Source organism: Colossoma macropomum, unplaced genomic scaffold, assembly GCF_904425465.1.
Source record: "Colossoma macropomum unplaced genomic scaffold, Colossoma_macropomum, whole genome shotgun sequence".
NCBI lineage: Eukaryota > Metazoa > Chordata > Actinopteri > Characiformes > Serrasalmidae > Colossoma > Colossoma macropomum.
Genome location: NW_023494791.1, coordinates 17,447,043 through 17,467,986, shown reverse-complemented (window position 1 = coordinate 17,467,986; position 20,944 = coordinate 17,447,043). Strand labels below are relative to the sequence as shown.

The window sequence follows — 20,944 nt, the reverse complement described above, 5'->3', positions numbered from 1 at the left end:
CTTAAAGCCCTAGCCAGAATGATTCAGTAATTACAATTAATGATTTTTTTTTCAAGTTAAATAAGCTGCTGTTACAGCATGTAATACCATCAGTTATAGCATCGTAACATGAACAATTAGACTTAATATGGCAAGTGAGCATGAGCTCCAAGGCAAAAAAAAGGTGTCTTACGCCCTCTAGAGTTTATTACGAAACACTACATCCTTATCCTCTTTTATTTTATTTTATTTTTTTATTATTATTAACGACACTCTTGCTCTAGCCGTTATGAAAGCTTACCATGCCACTCAAGAGGCCGCTATATGTTCTCCTCACTCCTGAGGAGTGTTGAGCAGAATGGTGGTCCTCCACACTCAGCAAACTTAGCACGCTTAGCAAAGAGGTATCATGACCTCATAACGTAACTGAACTAGCTCAAACCAAGTTAGTCAACACATGTCTTTTTATAATTAATTCTTTTCATGTCGGGGCTTTCTCCCAGCTCCAGCCCAACGAGGCCCTCTTGTGGGCCGGGTAGGAAATCTGGGGAAAAAATAATTTAAAAAACCTATGAAAAGTTTTTTTTTATATAGGTAAAATTACATATTTCATGAGCTTATTTTTACAGTGTTTAGTCAGTGTTAGCAGGGAGAAATCCAAGTCATCAATGACCTTTTTCTCTGTGCTCAGGCTTCCTTCGACAGAGCTCACACTTTTATTTTGACGGGTTGTGGAGGAGTGTTATGATGGTATGTGATCTCTCCCTTCACACCGCTGAGAGTACATTGTGTAACTAGCATACGTGTGAGAGTAGTACACTGGTAGAGAGACTCTAGATGGATTTTACTGTAAAACGAATAAATTTTTGAACAGATTCAGGTTTGAAAGGTTCGTTTCTTGACTGATTATAATTTTATCATTTTTGGTAAATGTAGAAACAATTTTTAGAATATTTGGGTAAAGAAGTCTGACTTAGCTGATTAGCTAGCTAACAATAACAAGCTGGCCAAGATCCTCACACAGTAACGTTATGGGGGTTCAGTTGAGCTCGTGACAACTGAATATGTCGTCATTGTTGTTATTATTATTATTATTATTACTACTGTTATTAATATTTTAGTGTCAAGTAGCTTCAGCCGCCTAAAAGCTTTAAAATTCAATAGGTAGCTAGTTGCACAAGTTCTTGGGTAGTCGGCATAGCTGACTACATTTGACAGTGGTTAGTCGTTTGTTTGGGCATTTTCAGAGTGACAGCTGTTTATTTACACTGTGAGTTGTTATGTGCAATCTTCAGGAAGGTAACTGATAAATGAATTGTTCACTTTACCTCCTGGTGTCATAACTGATTGCAGTTGCATGAAAATGCCAGTCGACAATAGTGAGGACCAAGACCCTCCAGTTCTATCCAGTCCTGTCAGTGCTCTAACACCAGGAGGCCAAGAGGACAATGGAATCAACAGGGGGACCACTGGGCTGTCCATTCCAGGGAGAGGCCGTGAAGAGCCAGCAGCAGCCTGTCCTGAGACTGTTGGGTCTGAGAACTCTAGAAAATCCCAGCTTCTACTCCAGATCAACCGTCAGGAGATCCAGGCAGTTGATCAGAGTGCTCAGGCCGCTGAGCTCCAGGGCTTAGGAGTGGATGTCTATGACCAGGATGTGCTGGAACAAGGGGTCCTGCAGCAGGTGGACAGAGCCATCCACGAGGCCAACCAGGCTGCAGCTAAGGCCGAGGCAGAGAAAGAATACGAGTCTGTGCTGGATGATGTCAGGTATGGAGGTGAAAAATTGCCTCCCTGAAATGACCTGGATTTCAAGTTCAGTCAAAAAATGATGCTGTGATCTCCAACACATACTGAATATGTCCATGTTTTGTATTGTATCTTCTTAGGTCATGCACAACTGCTCTAAGACAAATAAACAAAATAATAGAGCAGCTTACTCCTTATGCTACCTCCAGCAAGGACATCAGCCGGAAAATCGAGTCTGTCAAACGGCAAAAGGAAAACAAAGTAAGCAGACGAGTATTTTTTGAAGACACTGCCATCAGCTTGTTATGTTCAGATTGGCTGAATTTAACAATCTATTTTAAAATGGTTGTTCATCACTTTCTCTGAAAGATGTGACTGTATACTGTCCATTATGTTGTTGACACATTATAGCTCCCATAATAATAATAAGACAGAGTAAGATGTTCGGGAGCTACTCCTGTATCAGCATCTTGGTAAGTTTAGAAACCTCTTATCATTTACAGGAGAAGCAGTTAAAAAAGATCAGAGCCAAGCAGAGACGTTTACAAGCCATTCTTGGGGGGGAGGATATCCAGAAGCTTGAGGCAGAGTTATTGACTGAGGATGATGAAGGTGAGAGTGAAATACGGTTCCATAGCTATAGCTGGCATACGTCAATTGCTTTTTAATGCCACACAGTTTCTTTGCCAATGCCTTACATGTCAAGCAGTATCTGAAAGAGTGCATTTTAAGTGAATGTCACATGAAAAAAGTGTTCTGGGTGAATTTTACTAGTACATTATAAGCCAGTAGCATTTAAAAGAATAAAAGAACAGACTATATTCAAATTCATTCAGTCAGTACCTGATTTTAGTTAATCAGTACTAGAGATGTAATGATTAGAGCTTTAATCAGACCTGATTTTTTTGTATGAACCCAAATACAGCCTGAGAACTTCTTGTCCAAGAACTTTTCCAACCTGGCCCACACCACCAACTTGGCTGCACTAATCTGTACTCTCCTGAATCAATTTACTGATGTATTTTCCATGGATCCATTTTCTCTCAAGCATGGGTCTCATGGGCCTCTGTGCTAAATTTTGTCAACAACGCGAGGGAATGACTCCAGCATGCCATATTAAAAAACATTTTAAGCTATTGAAACTAGGAGGGAAAAGTACAGTAAGGAGAACAACTAAAGCAGCATGGAGTATCTATTTAAAAGTGGGAGGCGGAATATAAGAACTCAAATCTGAAATCTGAACCCCACTTGAGCCTGACACAAATTCAGGAAACGATGTCTGGACATGACTGAACCCGATGTGAGTAATCAGCTCCCATCAGGTTCAGACAAATATTTCAAGCTGTAGGAACAATTCACATTTTCATGTTTGATGCAATTTTAGATTTTAAGGTCAGAATTGATTTTTCCTGACAAAATAAGGCCCAAAAAAACACAAGCAAAAAGAAAAAAGGCCCAGTGATTTGAGTGTGGATGCATGCAGACCATAAACCCCTCCTCATCCCTCCCACTTTATTCCGAAAGGATGTAACTGGATGCCTAGGTTTGACAGGAGTTTCCACCAAGACGGCAAATGAGAGACCCCCAGAAGTGACTTTTTCTTTCTTTTTTTTTTTATGTGTCGATACTGCATTGAAATCGTTACTCTTAACTAATGCTGCATCAAATGAAATGAAATGGTACTGAATCCATACAATGATTAGAATGCATTGAGGAGTAGACATGAACTAAACAGGTGTTCTTTCAACCATCTCACAAGACAGCCATGACTTTTTTTGCATACAGTCAATTCTTGTTACTTGTTACTGTGTAGGGCTGCATGATATCAAGAAATTCCAGTATCATGATATTTTCCAAAGAAGCTATGGTATCATAAGATATTTAAGATTGCATTAATGATATTTGAGAATAGATGCTTCCTGAGAACTGCTACTCTATGCTAAAAGAACATTTTGCTAACCTGATACAGCTTTGTTTGAATTAACTGTTTTGTTCCATTTTTTTAATGTAAAATGACTCCAGAGAGAGCTTAACACAGTATTTTAAGTATTTTTAGGAAGGAAACGTCCCATTTATTGAAGTTTTGTGAAGTTTAAACTGTTTTTTTTTTTTTTCAAAACAATCAGAACCCACTCAATGACATACATTGTCAGGTCCTGGATATAATGAATAATGACAGTAGAATAGAAAATAGAATCAAACAACTAGAAACAAACTGCTTTTCATTTTATGGGCATTATGTCATGGATCTGCTCATTATCTATCAAATATATCACTAAAACAGAGAAGCAACATCACAGTATGTCACTTTCAGGGTATAGATGACGCATCGCTCTATTATTGCATTATTGTTAATTTGCATTTATTTCAATGTTGTGTAGTGTTTGTAAGAAAAATGTGCACAATGTCCAGATAAGTAACTTCAGATTAGCTCTAAGCTGCACCAAATATGTAGTGATATTTGTGTGGCTGCACATTACGTGACCATGCTGCTGAATTACATCCCTATGATACAATAATCAAGCATCTTTCTCACTTCCTTTCAATTTCATTAGGGCAAGAACTTTTAGAAACAGTGAAATCATGACACAAGTACACTTTGATGGTACCATGTTAGGAGTCTCACTAACTATAGACATATACTTTGTGTGCATGTTTTTGGCAGAGCCAGGACCATCGACGCTGGGCAGTATGCTCATGCCAGCTCAGGAGACAGAGTGGGAAGAGCTCATTCGCACAGGTCACATGACGCCTTTTGGTACCCGGATCCCTCAGAAGGAAGAAAAGAAGGCACCACGCAAGGTGATGCTCAGCGAAAACTCTGGCTTCGACAAGTATCTTGCTGACCAAGCCGTGATGGCAGAGAGGAGGAAGAAACCCTCTCTGAAGAAGAAGCTCACCAAGACTCAATCAGCAAAGGCTCCCAAGAAGAACGGAACTCTTTCCAAGCAAGAGAAGAAACTGCAGAAGCGCATGCGGAAGCTTCAGAGGACTGCATTAAAGGCTCACCCCAAAGCCAGGCCTAAGGTGGAGAAAGAGTTTCCCCAGGCCAAGAAGAAGAGACACAGGGAAGGGGATTCAGACAGTGAGGCCTCTGAGTATGTGCCTAGTGATGAGCTGATGGACCCTGATGAACCAGAACCAGATGATGAGTTCTGGGTTGATGAAAATGAGGAGTATGAACTTAAGCCCTATAGAAAGAAGAGTGAGGCCAAACCCAGAAAGCCCAGGAAGGAAGAAGAGAGTGACGAATACCTTCCCAGCTGCTCAGATGAGGATGAGGACTCTGGGAGAAAAGGCAAGATGAAGAAATACAAAGACGATGGCGATATTGAATACTACAGGCAAAGGATTAGGTAAGATTAACAGGAATGCCTTGGCCAAAATTTATGTTAATACATTAGAAATGCCATAGTTCTTTGCAAACACAAATTCAAATGATTGAATGATTCATGTAACCATCTTTTGCCTACTATGTGTGCTAGAATAGATAATCCATTGAAGAGATTGGCAGCTGTTCTTTGACTAAGCAAATTCTCTGTCTATTCATTTTTTCTCATTATAATATGCATCTATTTATTCTACAATGCTAATGTGAAAATAGATGGTACCAGACCTAACAAGATTGAGAATTCATATTTATAGTAAGAAAATTGAGTTGGCACAGTCTCTTTCTCCACACTTTCTGCACTATGATTTGGATGTGAATGCAGTCACACATTTCTGGATGCTGCTGGTGGAGTACTACAGTGTGGAGTGGAGGAGGTGGGGAGAGTAAAAAAAAAAAAAACGTAATTAACTGAACCAATGCTTAGTCTTGACTTAATTACAAGTGCAGTCTCGGAAGCCCCAGATAAAGGGAACAGTTTCATTGTGGAGTGACAGGGCCAGGCCCAAATGAAGATGGATTTTTTTTCCCTCCACTCCTCTTTCCACACCTTTCTTGGGGAGCTCAAACTCCTAATTGTCTGTATCAATCTTAATTTGCTTCCGTGATGACACTGCCACTAACTGCCGTATCCCTGCAGCCAGAAGTGGTTCAATTAAAGCTGCCCTGCAAGAATGATGGCGAGGGAGCTAACTAAGGCAGTGCGGTGGCCTCGCTCTATCTCTCTCTCAGACTGGGAAATTAAAACTAGAGGCCAGGGACTAGGACTACTGGTCCATACAGTACTTCACACTCTGAAGCGAACTTTCCCAGAGGTGGTTTTTTAAACAATGCTTGCTGAGTCAAATTAAGAATGTCAGCAGTAGAAGAGTTTCAGTTGCGTGAGACTCCTTTTGGCTAATCGAAACCTAGATCAGACAGTGTGTGAAATCAGCAGGGGAAACATTTTCAGTAATGTAGTGACTGTCATCCTGCAGGAAGTGGAAGAGGCAGCGACTCCAGGAGAAAGAGCGGAAGAGACAAGCAGGAGAGGACGAGTCTGAAGAGAGCGACGCTGAGTTTGATGAAGGTTTTAAGATGCCAGGCTTTCTCTGGAAGAAACTCTTCAAGTGAGACATGGGATTTACACTCAACATAACAAACGTGTTTGCTTGAGAAATTTACTTGCAGATAGAAACAGTTTATTTTATAGTCTTTTCTTTATTTGAAGCTCGGATATATGATCAGTAGGGGTGTTACGATATGCAGGTTTCACGATATGATACATGTTGTTTTTTGCATCACCATATATTTTCAGTGCAGGATGAGAAAAGAAATGCTAACATAATGTCAACATTTATTTATGTAATCATTTATTTTTTTTTGTCATTTTTTATAATTTCCATTGTATCTAGAAGACAGTGGTGCCTGCTGAAGAGATAACTGGCACAAGTCATTTTCTTAGAAGTGCAATATTTATATAAAAGTAAAAAACAATATGTTAAGTTTAAGGCTGCATCTTAATATTAAGTAAACTGAGCATAAAAAGTTCATTTACAACCTGTTCCTGTCTTGTGTAACTGCTTCTTTATTTACGGTGTAACAGAAAATTCAAATTAGAAGCTAGCTAACTTTAACTTTGCATTTTTCTCGTTTTGGTAACTGATACGTTTGCGTTATGTCATCATTAATCAGTTAGCATATTTGAGGTAGTAGATACATTCACGTTATCACGTGTTTCATAGCATGAAATCGAACTGTATTTGATTCCCAGCATGTCTCGCAATCCTCATAAAAAAAATAATATTAACATGTGAATCATACTTCTCATTTGATTCAAATTATTTATTTGTTTGGGAAATTAATGATAAAAAAGAATATGAAATAGTGGAAAGAGAGCAGCACTGATGGATGGATTTATTGCTCTGCATGTTTAGGGCTCTAGGCTTACAACAGGAAGCTGCTGCTCTTGTGCCGCAGCTACGTTTTACAACACATCAATCGGGCAACACTTACAGGCCATTTATTTAGAATCAATAGAGATAATGGCCCTATGATTAATTGATCAGGTGTGGTGTTTGTGTTGTGCTGGGCTGGCGTTTTGTCCTACATGCTTGCTTTTGTTGTCCAGGTATCAGCAGACAGGTGTCAGGTGGATGTGGGAACTGCACTGCCAGCAGGCAGGAGGCATTCTGGGAGATGAGATGGGCCTTGGCAAGACCATCCAGGTAATTGCCTTCCTGGCAGGCCTGAGCTACAGCAAGCTGAGGACACGCGGCTCCAATTACAGGCAAGAGACCCCACATGGCCATACCCCTTAACTGCCCCTGTGGTTCCATATACATCCACTGTCCTGCATAATCTATGTCACACACTAATACAAAACAATTTAAAAATCTATATGCTACTTTCTGTTCTTTTCTACTCTCTCTGTTGTTCGCTGAGATCCTTGTAGGAAATGAGATTATTAAAGAAATCAGCTCTTTGTATTTTCACGTATTGTTTTTAAAGCACATACACACTCTGTTGCCACGCCCACTCTCACCCCACCCCTCCAGACTGAAAGTCTTGATTGCAATGAATATTTCAGCAGCTGGATTGCTGGTGGAGAGAGGTTTGGCGTGAATTATTAAAGACGTTTCAATTATGATATCCCTCTAATTCTCTTAGTGGCGACATCAAAGGAAGAACAAGGACGTGAAATGAGAGTAACTGTAGGGAAGGGGGGAGGGAGGGAAATTAAACATGAAACACATAATTAAATACGTTTAAGGCAGTGCCTTTTTGTTTCTCAGTGCCGTGTTTGCTCAGGGTGGGGGCCTCCTGGCTGGTCAATACTACTATGTCTGGCGTCGCCCATCCGCAAATTGATTGTTTGCAAACTCAATTACGGCTCAATATCAATGGCTGCCACGGTCCGGAATATCATATCATGCTTTAATGCTCCTAGAGCCATTTAGTGCATTTTGTCGATTCATCTCCATTGGAGAACACGCTGGGGGAGCATTACACTGGACTAGCATCAGCTCAGAGTTCACGACCTCCTTATTTAGTTTAAACATGCTCATCTACAGATCTGCACTACTCAAAGTTTTTAAATTCAAAATTAATAACTTTTTCTTCTCCCTTCACAAATGTGGCATGTCTTGTACTGTGCTGGTTAATTTAGACCTGCTGATTTCAAAGTAAGCTTTGACTCAGAATCTCATTTGGATTTCTAATTTAATGTTTTAAAACTTCATTTATGTAATGATATAAATTAATTAGTAAATAGTTGTACTCATTTGTGACATACAGTGCTAACAAAGTGAATCCTATCTCAAGTCACATTTTTCTATTCTGGCTTTGGACTTACAAACCGAGTCAAAATCTTCATCATAAGTGTGATTATGATTTTAACTGTACTGCGCTAAAATGATTTCACAACTTTTGCGTTATCTGTACAGGTATGCAGGGTTAGGGCCTACTGTTATTGTCTGCCCAGCCACAGTTATGCATCAGTGGGTGAAAGAGTTCCATACCTGGTGGCCTCCTTTCCGTGTGGCAGTTCTCCATGAAACAGGCTCCTTTAGTAACAAGAGGGTGAGTCAAAAAGTATTTTCCTAAAATATAACTTTAAAGCCTGTGGGTCCATGTGTGTCACATGTAACTGTGAGTTAATTTTGACATTTATTTTGTAGACATAGTTTGAATGAACATGTTATAATATTCATTAAGTAATATAATTATTTTAAGGAATATGTTCTATTACAATGATAAATCCACATTGAAAATCTGGGATTTTTTCATTTGAACCTGGAAATAAACAACAAAGTTTTTACATTAAAAAAGAAGCAACAGAAAGTTGTTACATTTTTAAAATTTGTAAAAGAAAGAAAAGTTATGACAAGTAAAATACAGAAATATTCAAGATTCTGCATTAATGCATTTCTGTCACTATTCTAATTTAAGCGGATCTACCATGTTAAAACGGTGAAAATGTCCATTTTATTATTTTTATTTATTTATTAAATAAAACATTTTAAATATTCTGTATTTCACTTAAACTGTAGGGCTGATCATTTAATTTGTAATAAAAAAAAACTGTATTAAGTTGCATTGCATTAAAGAATGCAAAAGAAGAAGAATATTCACTAGGGATCTCAGACTTTTGGACCCACCTGCATATTGTATTTTCTTTTGTGGCCACAGAATTTTGTTTAGTATTTTGCATATTAAACCTGTATGAAAGTAAACTTTCCCACGCTGAGTCCTAGCATGACAGCAAGATTGTGCTGGAGCACTGTAGCCCTGATTTTACACTATTCATGCCAGTGTGATATTTTTCCCCTCCGTAAGCAGATATCCTAGTGTGAAGTAGATTTGGCTCCAAGGAAATGTTAAATTAATTAAAGCTAAGGTAGATGGAGTTGCTGTAGGGCTGCTGTGAGGTGTTTACTATGAGGGCTTCTTTCTGCTACCCCCCTCTCCCTGCCTGACACAGTGATTAATGGGGGCTGTTGCCTGGCAGTCCACGCTTTGCCCTCTAGGAGGAGGATTGGTCTCAGGAGCTTGGGGGAGGTGGGGAGGGGGGCATGTTTGTGCTACATTTATGCCTAATGACAGAGTTTTCACGCTCACGCTAACACTGCCGCAGACCAGATGTACCTTATTAATTGGCTACAAAGTAAAGAAGGAGAAAAAACTAGGGGTTACGTGGCTGGTGTGCTTTTAATTGGAATTCACTTGAGGCTTTCGGTGTGAAGCGTGGAGGTGGACATCTAGTGTAGCGATTTTTATGAAGACAGGAGCCTGGTGCAGATGACCTACTATAGTATTTCCACTGTGACTGTAATGATGAACACTACTATAAGCAGGGTCATGATCATAAACGTTTTGTCGTTGTGTTTTTCAGGAAAAGCTCATCCCAGAGATAGCCGCTAGCCACGGCATCCTCATCACTTCGTACTCGTACGTGCGCATCATGCAGGATTACATCCAGAAATATGACTGGCATTACGCCATCCTGGATGAGGGCCACAAGATCAGGAACCCCAATGCTGGAGTCACTATTGCATGCAAGCAGGTGAACAGGACCTTTATATCACAGGGTCTGTACCATGACCATAGGGTCAGAACTACTGACTCTTTACTCGTCAGATGAGGTGATGGAGCTATAATTTATAATAACAAACTGTATGTTATTATAAATGTTTTGCTCCAATTAAGGCATTCACACCACCCTCACTGATAATGCAGGTTCCAGTTGTAGTCTGAAATCTCAGCCTTACCCACTCAGACCTCTTATCTTACTTTCCTCCACTTCTTAATTAATTTATGTGTGCTATAGCATTATGGATCACAATATTAAAAAATCCATTGGAAATTCCACATCTCTTCGATTTGGTATTGAATAAACTGAAGCTAATGGTGCTTTTAGGCCTAATGTATCACAAAGAGTTTTCATTGTCAAATAATTCCTGACTATTGTTAACTGCGTACCGTAATTTGCTTTTACCATTGAGGCTTAAAAAATGTGTTTTGTCATCCACTTTATATTCTACATTCCACTTTATATACTTTTTACTTTGCTTCCACTTTATCTGCTTTGTAGCTTATATGCACTTTCTTTTGTGTGATATCTCAGGAGAATTTTACAATGCTGATAACTTCTGAACTTGTTGCTTTTGTTTTTCTGCTCCTAGTTCCGGACCCCCCATCGTTTCATCCTCTCCGGCTCACCCATGCAGAATAACCTAAAAGAGCTGTGGTCCCTCTTTGACTTTGTGTTTCCAGGGAAACTGGGCACTCTCCCGGTCTTCATGGAGCAGTTCTCAGTGCCTATCACCATGGGTGGATATTCCAATGCCTCTCCAGTGCAGGTAGGAGACCACAATCCACAATCGCAGTCATTCTCTAACATGCACCACTTGAAGCATCCATTAAAAAATCTACTCTGATTAAATTTATATGAATATATGATCTTATTCCTCTAATACAAATGTATATTAAGGGCAAATTAATGTTCACTGTATATTTGCACTGTATATAGCCATGTTTTTTTTTTTGTTTTAAATCACTCAGAGCATTTGGCCACATTCATTGTTGTGTTTTACAGTTTCACACCAATCTAATAAACATAACCTGTGATCAGAAGAGAATACTGCCACAAGAAACAACTCATTTACATATATCTATCTGCCTATGCAGCCTGCAGCAGTTTAGCCCCACCCATTCATAGTGACATTTTAAGCAGAGTTTCAGCTCTGCCTGCTTTATAATAAAGCACAATACAGGCGAGCCGATCAAAACAGTATCCAAATCCTATATCAGTCTTAAAGGCACAATTAACAAAAACACAACGTTGGAAAATGGTCATTTGAAAATTATTTAAGACCATTTTTGGTACATAAAACCAACCAAAATGGATCTCAAGGGGAAAAATAAAACCCAAGAAAAATGTAGGATATGGGCCTTTTAATTAAAGTGAGTTTGCCACTTTAGCACCATGACAATGGCAGCCTACATGCTATGAAAAGAATATGGATGTGCTATTATTAACCTCTTTAATAATACACTTGCTTCATGAATTTTATTTCCTGGTTTGAGTGGTCACTAAAGCTTCCTTTGCCAATAATAAAGACCTTTATAATAAATATTAATGTTATTAAATGGTTAGACAGGCCCATGACTCACGTAGCTTCTCTTCTCAGCAGTCATTATTCAGATACTGCACATATGCTTTCTACACATACAGATTTTACCTTTTTTATTCCACAGAAAGACGTAACATGAACGTATTTATGTTTAGAGATTTTTAGGTAAAGTATCCAAATGAAAATTAGCTATCAAATTATATGTCCTCAGTCTGCGTTTTATTGTGTTAAATTCTGTTTGTGAATAAAATGGCCCCTGGTGTCAAGACTCATGTTCCTCTTGAGTTAATCAGCAATGAGAGGAGGACATGATGCCTGAAGCATTTTCCACAAGCTCTATTACTGTAGCATATGCTCTCACACCCTTCACGTGCTTTCATTCAGCTAATCGCACTGTCCTCTTTTCTCTCCCTTTCTTCTTCTCTCTCCGTAGTGCTCTCTCTTGTTTTCTCAAGTGTGCTCTAATCCAGGCTTATTGTGTGCCCTGAAGTGTTGTGGGCCTACTGCTGGCTTTCTTTTGATCTGCGGATCCCTTTAAATTACTGCTAAATGGCATTTGGCCTAACACTGGATCAGGAGAACATTATTGATAAAAGCGTGTGGGCCCCCTCTGGAGTCCAGCAGCACTCTTATGAATCTTTAATGTGTCAATCTGCTGAAAGGAAGAGAAGAGAGGGCTGCTGCTGACATGCCTCAGGACACACAACTCTGCTAGCACTTTATAAAATGTGTACTCATTTGCTGTTATTTAGAAGTGAATATTTACTGTGTACTGTCTCTAGGAAAAAGACAGTGGAATCAAATTTGAATTGTAATTTAACTTCTCTCACTCATGCTATAAGAGATGGCAGTGGGTTCACCACACTTACTTTTTCCTGGTTTTGAAATAATCTTGGAGGTTGTTGATATTTTTGCCCTCTTTGTCTCCTTAGGTGCAAACAGCTTATAAGTGTGCCTGTGTCCTTCGTGACAGCATCAACCCATACCTGCTGAGGAGAATGAAAGCTGACGTAAAGGCTAATCTCTCGTTACCAGACAAAAACGAGCAGGTCTGCACACAGCCTACACCAACAATTTATACATATACGAAAGACACCAGTTGACTGTTACAGTTTTTTGTATCTGCATAGAAAAATTTAAGAACCTTAAATAAATCTGACAAGTATAATAGCTATAGTGGTTAGACAGGAATTTTGAAAATTTCTGCACAATTCATTGGATAAGATATAAAGATAGAGAAACTTACTGAGTCACAATTGTTCACAACAGTAGTGATAGGAAGCAGACGCCTGAAGCATTTAATGCCTCTAAAAGCTGCCTCACAGAAAGTTGTCATATGAAATAGTTACAAACATTGAGGCAGTAGTTTTGTGATAAACATTTAGCTTAAAACATATTTTTTGAGAATATGCAGGGGGGAGATGTACATGCAGAGTGTTGTAAAGCAAAGTCGTCCCCAAACCTTCTATTTTTCTGATTTATCACAGTTTTACCATTTTCAAAATTACATATAAAAACTCAGGAGACGTGTAGATTCACTCATCCTTTTGGATAGTTAATAAAATGGCTATATTTGTGTTGTGACAGTGTGACCCCTGGTTTCTACCACCACTGGTGTTTCTTCACCATTTCATCTCAAACACTCTAAATAACTTGGTTTACTCCTCAACTCCTGAAACAGTGGAATTCACTTTTAAATATATGTAGCTATATGTTTTGTTTTTTGTTTTTTTGTTTTTTTTCCAGGTGCTTTTTTGCAGATTAACTGAAGAACAACGGAAAGTCTATCAGGACTTTCTGGATTCCAAGGAAGTCTACCAGATTCTGAATGGAGATATGCAGGTAATTCTGCTTTTGTCTTCACACTGAAACATCCACAAATGATGAGAAGATGGGCAAGCGTGAAAGATCATAGTGGAGGATGTTAGTAAGTCATTAGTTGGTTAGTACAAACTGACCGCTTTCATATTGAGTCCAGAAACAAGATAAAGTACTGAGGCACAGCTTAAGGATAGTTTATATGTCTTCTATAGAATATATAAATGGAAGATAAATAGAGTGCTAACAGATGGAATATTATATTCATTTGTTGTTCATTTTTAATAATAAGGCACACTTTGTTGCTTCCCTGGAACGAGAAAGCCTCATTCATTATTCAGTTTACTGTCCAGCAGCGTAGCTCTCCCTTTGCTGTCACTTCACACATACATCAGTGCTGCGTGCTGTTTGAAAAATGTGGACAATTGCTTAGTTTTTGTTGCTGAATGTTCAGTTATGTCTGTGAAGGTATCTGTTAATATATTTCAGGTTCTGTTTTTCTTATTCTTACATATTAAAGTTCATATTTGCACAGTCCAAGCATTCTATGGATCGGGGTGCCCATGGAGAACAACCACCGTGGAGATTTCAGATGTAGCACACCTGGCTCTAATAGTCAGATGCCACTGAAGGCCTCTATTACCTGGATCAGGTCTGTTAGATTAGGAGCTATACTCTTCAGGGTGGTAGATCTCCAGTACCAGGATTCGGGTACCCCTGCTATAAATCTGCGAGCTGTAGTTTTATGTGCACACTGTCATGAAGGTTTTCCAAATAAGCTATTCATCACTGAGCTCCAAATGTGTGCGGAAGCAAAGGCTATGGGACTTTAGTGCAGTTTACAAACCTCTTTTGTGGTCACAATAGTCCATTAATGGACATATATAATGCAAGGACCATTGAACTCTCTGAAGTAAGAGACTTCTTTTTACTTTACTGTGCTCAGTGACCGTTATTAAATCAGTTGAATTTATTAAGGCCTTCATGAGCATTGTTTGACAGAAGGTTTCCTTTTTTTTAATTGTTTCCTTAAATATTAAGCTTAAGCCTGCATTCCCTTTGTCTAGGTTTTCTCTGGCCTGATAGCCCTAAGGAAGATTTGTAACCACCCCGACCTGTTCACTGGCGGGCCGCGGTTGCTAAGGGGCGTACCTGAAGAGGAACTGACTGAGGAAGAGCACTTTGGATACTGGAAACGCTCGGGCAAGCTAATAGTGGTGGAGTCTCTGCTCAGGCTGTGGTTTAAACAGGGACACAGAGTTCTGCTTTTCACGCAGTCCAGACAGGTCAGTGTTCTGAATTCCAAATAAGACAGAACAGTACAGACTGATTGAAGAGAGAGAGAGAGTACAGAAGTGCAAATCTACAAGGAGAGGTCTTGTTGGAAGAAAAATACAACAAGGCATTTTTTTCTGTAATTAAACCCTGACTTGTAAATTATGAGTAGCTATAGAAATATTGGAAAACTCAACCTATGAGATACTCTGATTATATCAATAGAAGGGAAATAGAAGACAACTGTGCAAGTATTTGAATTTCAGCTGTATCTCTAACATGGCAAATGTTTCCATTATATTAAGCTTTCAAATAATGGCCTAACTCTGATGAAATTGTAGATTTATTAAGGCACTGGATTAGAAAGATCACAGAATCGAAAAGATTCATTTCAGCTTTTTCTTATCCAAATTCCTTTAAGAGCATCCATTTATCCTTTGCCTCAGTGGACATGCCTTAAGTAAAGAAATGTGAATAAACCCTGTGTATTGATGGATAAGCTGCACTTGCCGTATCTCCAGAAGAAGCCACTAAAGCACCAATAAAGATATTATGTCATTTTTCCCTCTAATAGAATTCATTATGAGCCCTTATTGCATTGTAGGGTGTCTGTCAGGACCCAGCTGTCTTTGTTCAATAGAAATGAGATTTGGCTTCAGAGGGAACCTAAAACCCACACAGTTGGTACTTCTGTACATGTAATATTAATCTCCCTTAATCCTATTAGCACTAATCCTGTTCTCAATGCTCTGTCTGAAACCATTTCTCCCACACACACAGATGCTGGAGATCCTGGAGGTGTTTGTGAGGGGAAATGGATACTCCTACCTCAAAATGGACGGCACCACCACCATCGCGTCCAGACAGCCACTCATAGCTCAATACAATGAGGTGAAAATGATTATTGATTACTTATGCCTGTTGTGCTGTGCTTTTGATGGTTAACTGTTCTGAGAAAGGATTAAAATGAATAATGAGAACTGTGATTTGATTGGTAGTCACTGTTTTGATAATCTTGCATCTTAATTTTCGACAGATGGTTAAGTGTATGTATATTGGTAAAACCCACTGTGTTTTAATATCACTATGGCTTGGTGTTTTGCAGAACAAGGATATATTCATTTTCCTTCTGACAACCAAAGTCGGTGGATTAGGTGTCAACCTGACGGGCGCAAACAGAGTCATCATCTATGATCCAGACTGGAACCCCAGCACGGACACACAGGTTTGAAAAAAGCGTCACCTCGAGTTTGGCATAATTGGCAAAGCACCTCTGTTATTGGATGCAGTTGTTGAGTGGATGCTTTGAATAAAGCTGCCTTATGAAGTTGCATGTTCAGCAGCTTGAAAGAAATGCAGTGGTCGGCTTCATGTGTTTTGCTGGAAGTATGTGATTGTCTTCACACTCACAGATTTTTTGGTGCCATACAATAGAGCGGTTCAGATAGTAAGTGGAAATTGGAAACGGCTAACACTGGGGACATAACCAGATTCTCTTCTACCTGTAGGCCCGTGAGCGTGCCTGGAGGATAGGACAGAAGCAACAAGTCACTGTTTACAGGCTATTGACTGCTGGGACTATAGAAGAGAAGATTTACCACAGGTTAGTTGTCTGTGATACAGGTTTGAGTTATTACATCTGTTGTGTATTGGAAAGTGTTCACTTTTGGTGAACTGTTCTTATTTTTCTGAGCACAGGCTTTTAAAATACATTCCCTTATTTGTAATTATTTCTGCTTTGCTTTTATTTGGTAATAATAAGGCAAAGCAATCCACTCCATAATGCCATTGTCTGCAGGAGCTCAACTGACAGTAATTGAAATGGGTTATATTGTCATTAAATATCAAAACAAATTTGCAAATTGGTCGCTAAAGGCAGCCCTAACCCATTGTGTGATTTCATAAGGAGGCAATGGGAATTCCCAGTGACTATGAAATGATAGATTGTTAACATATTAATTTACCAATTTCAGGCTTACTTATGAGCAGATATACTTTTCCAGCAGTTACACCATTAAGCAGGGACATGTGGCAGGATAGGATCAACGCTGATACAGCTTTATTTTGCTGTCATTATGGGAAAGTCTGAAATGGGAAATGGGAAAGTCCACTGTGTTGTAATAGAGATGACAAAACTAATACAATGCTCCCTTGTCTAATTCAACAGACAAATCTTCAAGCAGTTTCTCACCAATCGAGTGCTGAAGGATCCAAAACAGCGGCGTTTTTTTAAGTCCAATGATATTTATGAGCTTTTCACGCTAAGCAGTCCTGACAGTTCTCAAGGAACTGAGACCAGTGCAATATTTGCAGGTATTTATGTAATTATTCATTTAAAGCCATAAATTGATAGTTTTCCACCATGATTGTGGCCATACGAAAAGTAGCATAATTTTCCAAGTTGAGAGATAAATTAAGAAAGTGTCCACTGTACAGTGTGTTGACTGCATATCACTCATCAGTTGTTGAAATCAAAGCTGTAACCCTTGCAGTGTTGCCATAAATTGGTAAATTTGTTTCTGCATCTCTGTTTAGGTACTGGTTCAGATGTACAGATTCCAAAGAGACAAAAAACACCTCATTCTTCTCAGTCAAACCATCTTCATAGACAGATGCCATCCAAGCCAGAGCAGGCCCAGACATCCTCAGTGTGTGTAAAAAACCAAAATACTTCACCTGAGCCATCAAACAGCGACTCTTTAAATGTGAAACCAGCAGCAGGCTCCACTGAGGCCTTATTAACAAACAGTCCTCAAAAAGAACTTTTTGGTGCAAGCACTCCTCAGAAACACAGGGAAAAGAAAAAGCACTGTGACAAAATAGATGGGACAAGTTTGCCCTCAGATAGACATAAAGACAAGCATAAAAAGCGCAAGCACTCTGACAACGCCCGGTTCGAGGGCCATCGTATTTCTCATCTGGTGAAGAAGAGGAGATACAAGAAAGAGGACCATGAGGAAGAGGAGGAAGACAAAAAGGATGAACGCAAGAGTGATGATTATGTTCTTGCCAAACTGTTCAAAAAATCAGGAATCCACAGTGTCATGAAACATGACACAATCATGGAGGCATCAAACCCAGACTATGTCCTGGTGGAGGCTGAGGCCAACAGGGTAGCTAAGGATGCCCTGAGAGCACTGAAGGTGTCTAGGCAACACTGCAGATTGCCCTTCTCCCGAGGATCCACACCAGCCACGCCAGCACCTGTCAGGTAAGAAACCTGCAGCCACTACAGAGACACAAACATTTCTTTTCCTGAATAGAATGACAGCGAGAAAAATACATGATTTCTGTTTTAGAAAAAGATTTGGACAGAAGAAAAATCCTCTTCTCGCCCAGCCATCTGGCACAACACAAAAGCCATCTGAGAAGTGCAAGGTAAAAATGCAATATACGCTATATAAAATGTTGTAAAGATGAGATTATTTTTTTCCTTTTAAATGTCATCAATGTAATTTAATCTTTGTGCATTTATGTAGGATGCAGCCGTTATAAAGAAGTCAGGCATCAAGAAACCAGGATTGACTGCCCACTTCAGTGGAGAGGGAGTGGAGGAAGAGTCCATTTCTGCCTCCCTCTCCTCATCCTCACTGCTGGCCAGAATAAAGGCCAGAAATCATCTTAGCTTACCTCAGGCACAAGAAGAGGAAGAGGATGAGCAAGCAAGTCAGCCGACTGCCACTCCTACTGAACACGATGAGTTGCTGGTGGACCTGAGAAACTTTGTGGCCTTCCAGTCCCAGGTGGATGGTCAGGCCAGCACTAAAGAGATCCTGGAGTATTTCACCCCGAGACTGACCTCTGCACAGACACCAGTGTTCAGAGAACTACTCAGGAACATCTGCGACTTTCATAGGCTTCCTGGGCAAGAGGGGATGTGGAAACTTAAAGCTGACTACAGATGAAGGGAGTGGGATGCATGTACTGTAATGCAGAGAATTTATAAACTGAGATTGATTACCGTTTGTGGTATGCCTGCACACAGCAGTTGGTTTGAATGCAGTTATTTTTAATGGAAAGGTTAATGTTTAGTATGTGTGTAGACGTAGTGTAATGACAAAAAGGTGCAGATAAATTGTGGTCGTATAGTTCAGTCGACATCACTCCTTTATACGGAATTGCAAGATTCAAACTTGATTACCGACCCTGTATATAAAGGGAGATTGTTGATTTATTTTTGTTTCTGTTCTTTTGCACATTCATTTGTTTTTGTGTTAAACCTGGAATTTACTTGATCTCTATATGCTCCATTTGCTCTGTATAACTGTAAAGAAATGTCATTCAGGGAGACAATGCCAGCCTACAACTGTGATTGTAACTTATTATTTTTTTTAGACTCACAGCTTTGAATGAGTAATTCAAATCTGTATTGCCTTTTTGTGTGGCAAGGCATATTTATGTTTTGTACAGATGTGTACAAGTAATACCACCATCGCTGTTTACTGACTAAGTAGTTTGTAAACATTCCAAGGATTGGTTACAACAATATACAAGTATCTACCTGAAATCTTCTACCTGTTTATGGAGAAGTGTTGACAGGGCTTGGATTTACAAGCCAATAGGAAGTCCACATACCAGCCAAATGTTACCTAATGTATGCTCATGGCTGTTGGATATTTTTGTAGAACATGGAAAATGTAATGTTACCTCCTTAATATTGTAAGATTATCTTCTGATCTTCCAAATGCAAACACTACATTTTTTGCACATATTCATATTTTTCCGTATCTGTCAGATAAAAACCTCTCATCTCCAAAATGCTATTTTTACAGTAGAAAGAGAAACATTCTTAACATTTAAGGCAAGTTAATATGAATAGATTACTCACCCAATTTCTCACCCAAAATGAAGCATTTCTATTGGTCCATTTTTCATGTAATGTTCACTCAGTATAAAGGACAGCCAACTTTTTCATAGTAAGAAAGTGAAAATGACAAAAATTGAGATACAAGGTTTTGTTCTGAGAGCAACAGTACACTTTTTCTCCACATGTGAACATTGCTCAGCTAGGCTATGGTTCTTAAAGACTATGTGAGATGTTGATTTCACCATGATACCTGATTTGACTGGCCATAGAATGTGTGTGTGTTTCAGTCTGTTATGAGTGACTGTCTCATGTGGGTAATGTCATACTCCATACCATTCTCAATTTTTATGAAAGCATTATGAAAAATTAAATTAGTGCTGTGTAATCTCATTGGACTACTTTTCTGGTTAACTCACTGTTTTAATTGACAGATAAAAACGTTTTGATTTTTCGCTCTATTTTGTGTGAATCCTTAACCACCCTTCACTTTTGCTTAGAGATAATTTGTAGAATGTAGACATTTTCTGTCAGTGATAGCTGAGCTCACCAGTGAGTTTAATAACCATATATTAATTTACAATCAGAATATTACAATAATGAGGTCAGATTGCTCTTAGATTAAGGTGGGCTTTTAGACAGCAGGAGCCAAGACCACGCAAGTTACAAATCCCTGAATGCTGCTGGGCTGGTCAACACTGCTGTTAAAGACGCTGACCGCGGTGCTGAAAGTCACTTCTGCTGATATTAAAAGTTTTAATTTTAGAACAAATGCATCATTGCTGTCGTGTTATTGTCTCGAAAACAAATACGACAATGTATTAAGAAGTTTTTAAAAAGTCTTCAAAAAGGCTGGCTTGCTGGACGAATGTGTTTGGACTATAGACTGAAAAGTATTCTAGTTTATTTAATGACAACATTAAGGGGACAGGACAGAGCATAATCCGCGAGGCTTACATTAATCATAGTAATAATAACAATAAATATTATCAATGATTAATAATAGTCATTATTATTATTATTATTATTATTGTTATTATTATTATTATTATTATTATTAAAACACACGTGCCAGTAGTGTAACTACTGAGAGCGAAGTGCCAGTTACTGGCAGTTGTAATGCTATTTTAACATTATTTCAAAAGGACGACTTACAAAATAAACACATAAAACACCGCCTTAAAGTTGTAAAGAGTTATTTGATTTCAGTTTGCCAATGCTTTCTGCCGAGGTCATAATACCAACTTTATTTTCAGCGGTGCATAAATTAATTACACGCATTTAATAACCAAAATATCATTATATTCCCCCCTTAAT

The 20,944-nt window shown here is 39.0% G+C and overlaps 1 protein-coding gene across 2 annotated transcripts; it reads left to right on the top strand.

The window, feature by feature from the left end:
• Positions 1 to 737: 737 nt before the first annotated feature.
• On the top strand, positions 738 to 20,081 carry ercc6 (excision repair cross-complementation group 6). 2 transcript variants are annotated; one of them, XM_036574166.1, is made up of 20 exons: positions 738 to 868; positions 1,333 to 1,749; positions 1,869 to 1,989; positions 2,232 to 2,340; positions 4,394 to 5,084; positions 6,094 to 6,225; positions 7,227 to 7,385; positions 8,542 to 8,677; positions 9,990 to 10,160; positions 10,780 to 10,956; positions 12,663 to 12,779; positions 13,477 to 13,572; positions 14,616 to 14,834; positions 15,604 to 15,714; positions 15,929 to 16,048; positions 16,332 to 16,426; positions 16,991 to 17,136; positions 17,359 to 18,034; positions 18,123 to 18,201; positions 18,303 to 20,081. In XM_036574166.1, exons 2-20 carry the CDS (start codon positions 1,337 to 1,339, stop codon positions 18,726 to 18,728), a joined length of 4,194 nt encoding a protein of 1,397 aa, XP_036430059.1. In that variant the 5' UTR covers positions 738 to 868; positions 1,333 to 1,336; the 3' UTR covers positions 18,729 to 20,081. The 2 variants fall into 2 exon arrangements, with proteins under 2 accessions (XP_036430059.1, XP_036430061.1); XM_036574168.1 differs by having other exon boundaries at positions 750 to 868; positions 1,326 to 1,749; positions 18,303 to 18,728.
• Positions 20,082 to 20,944: the final 863 nt, after the last annotated feature.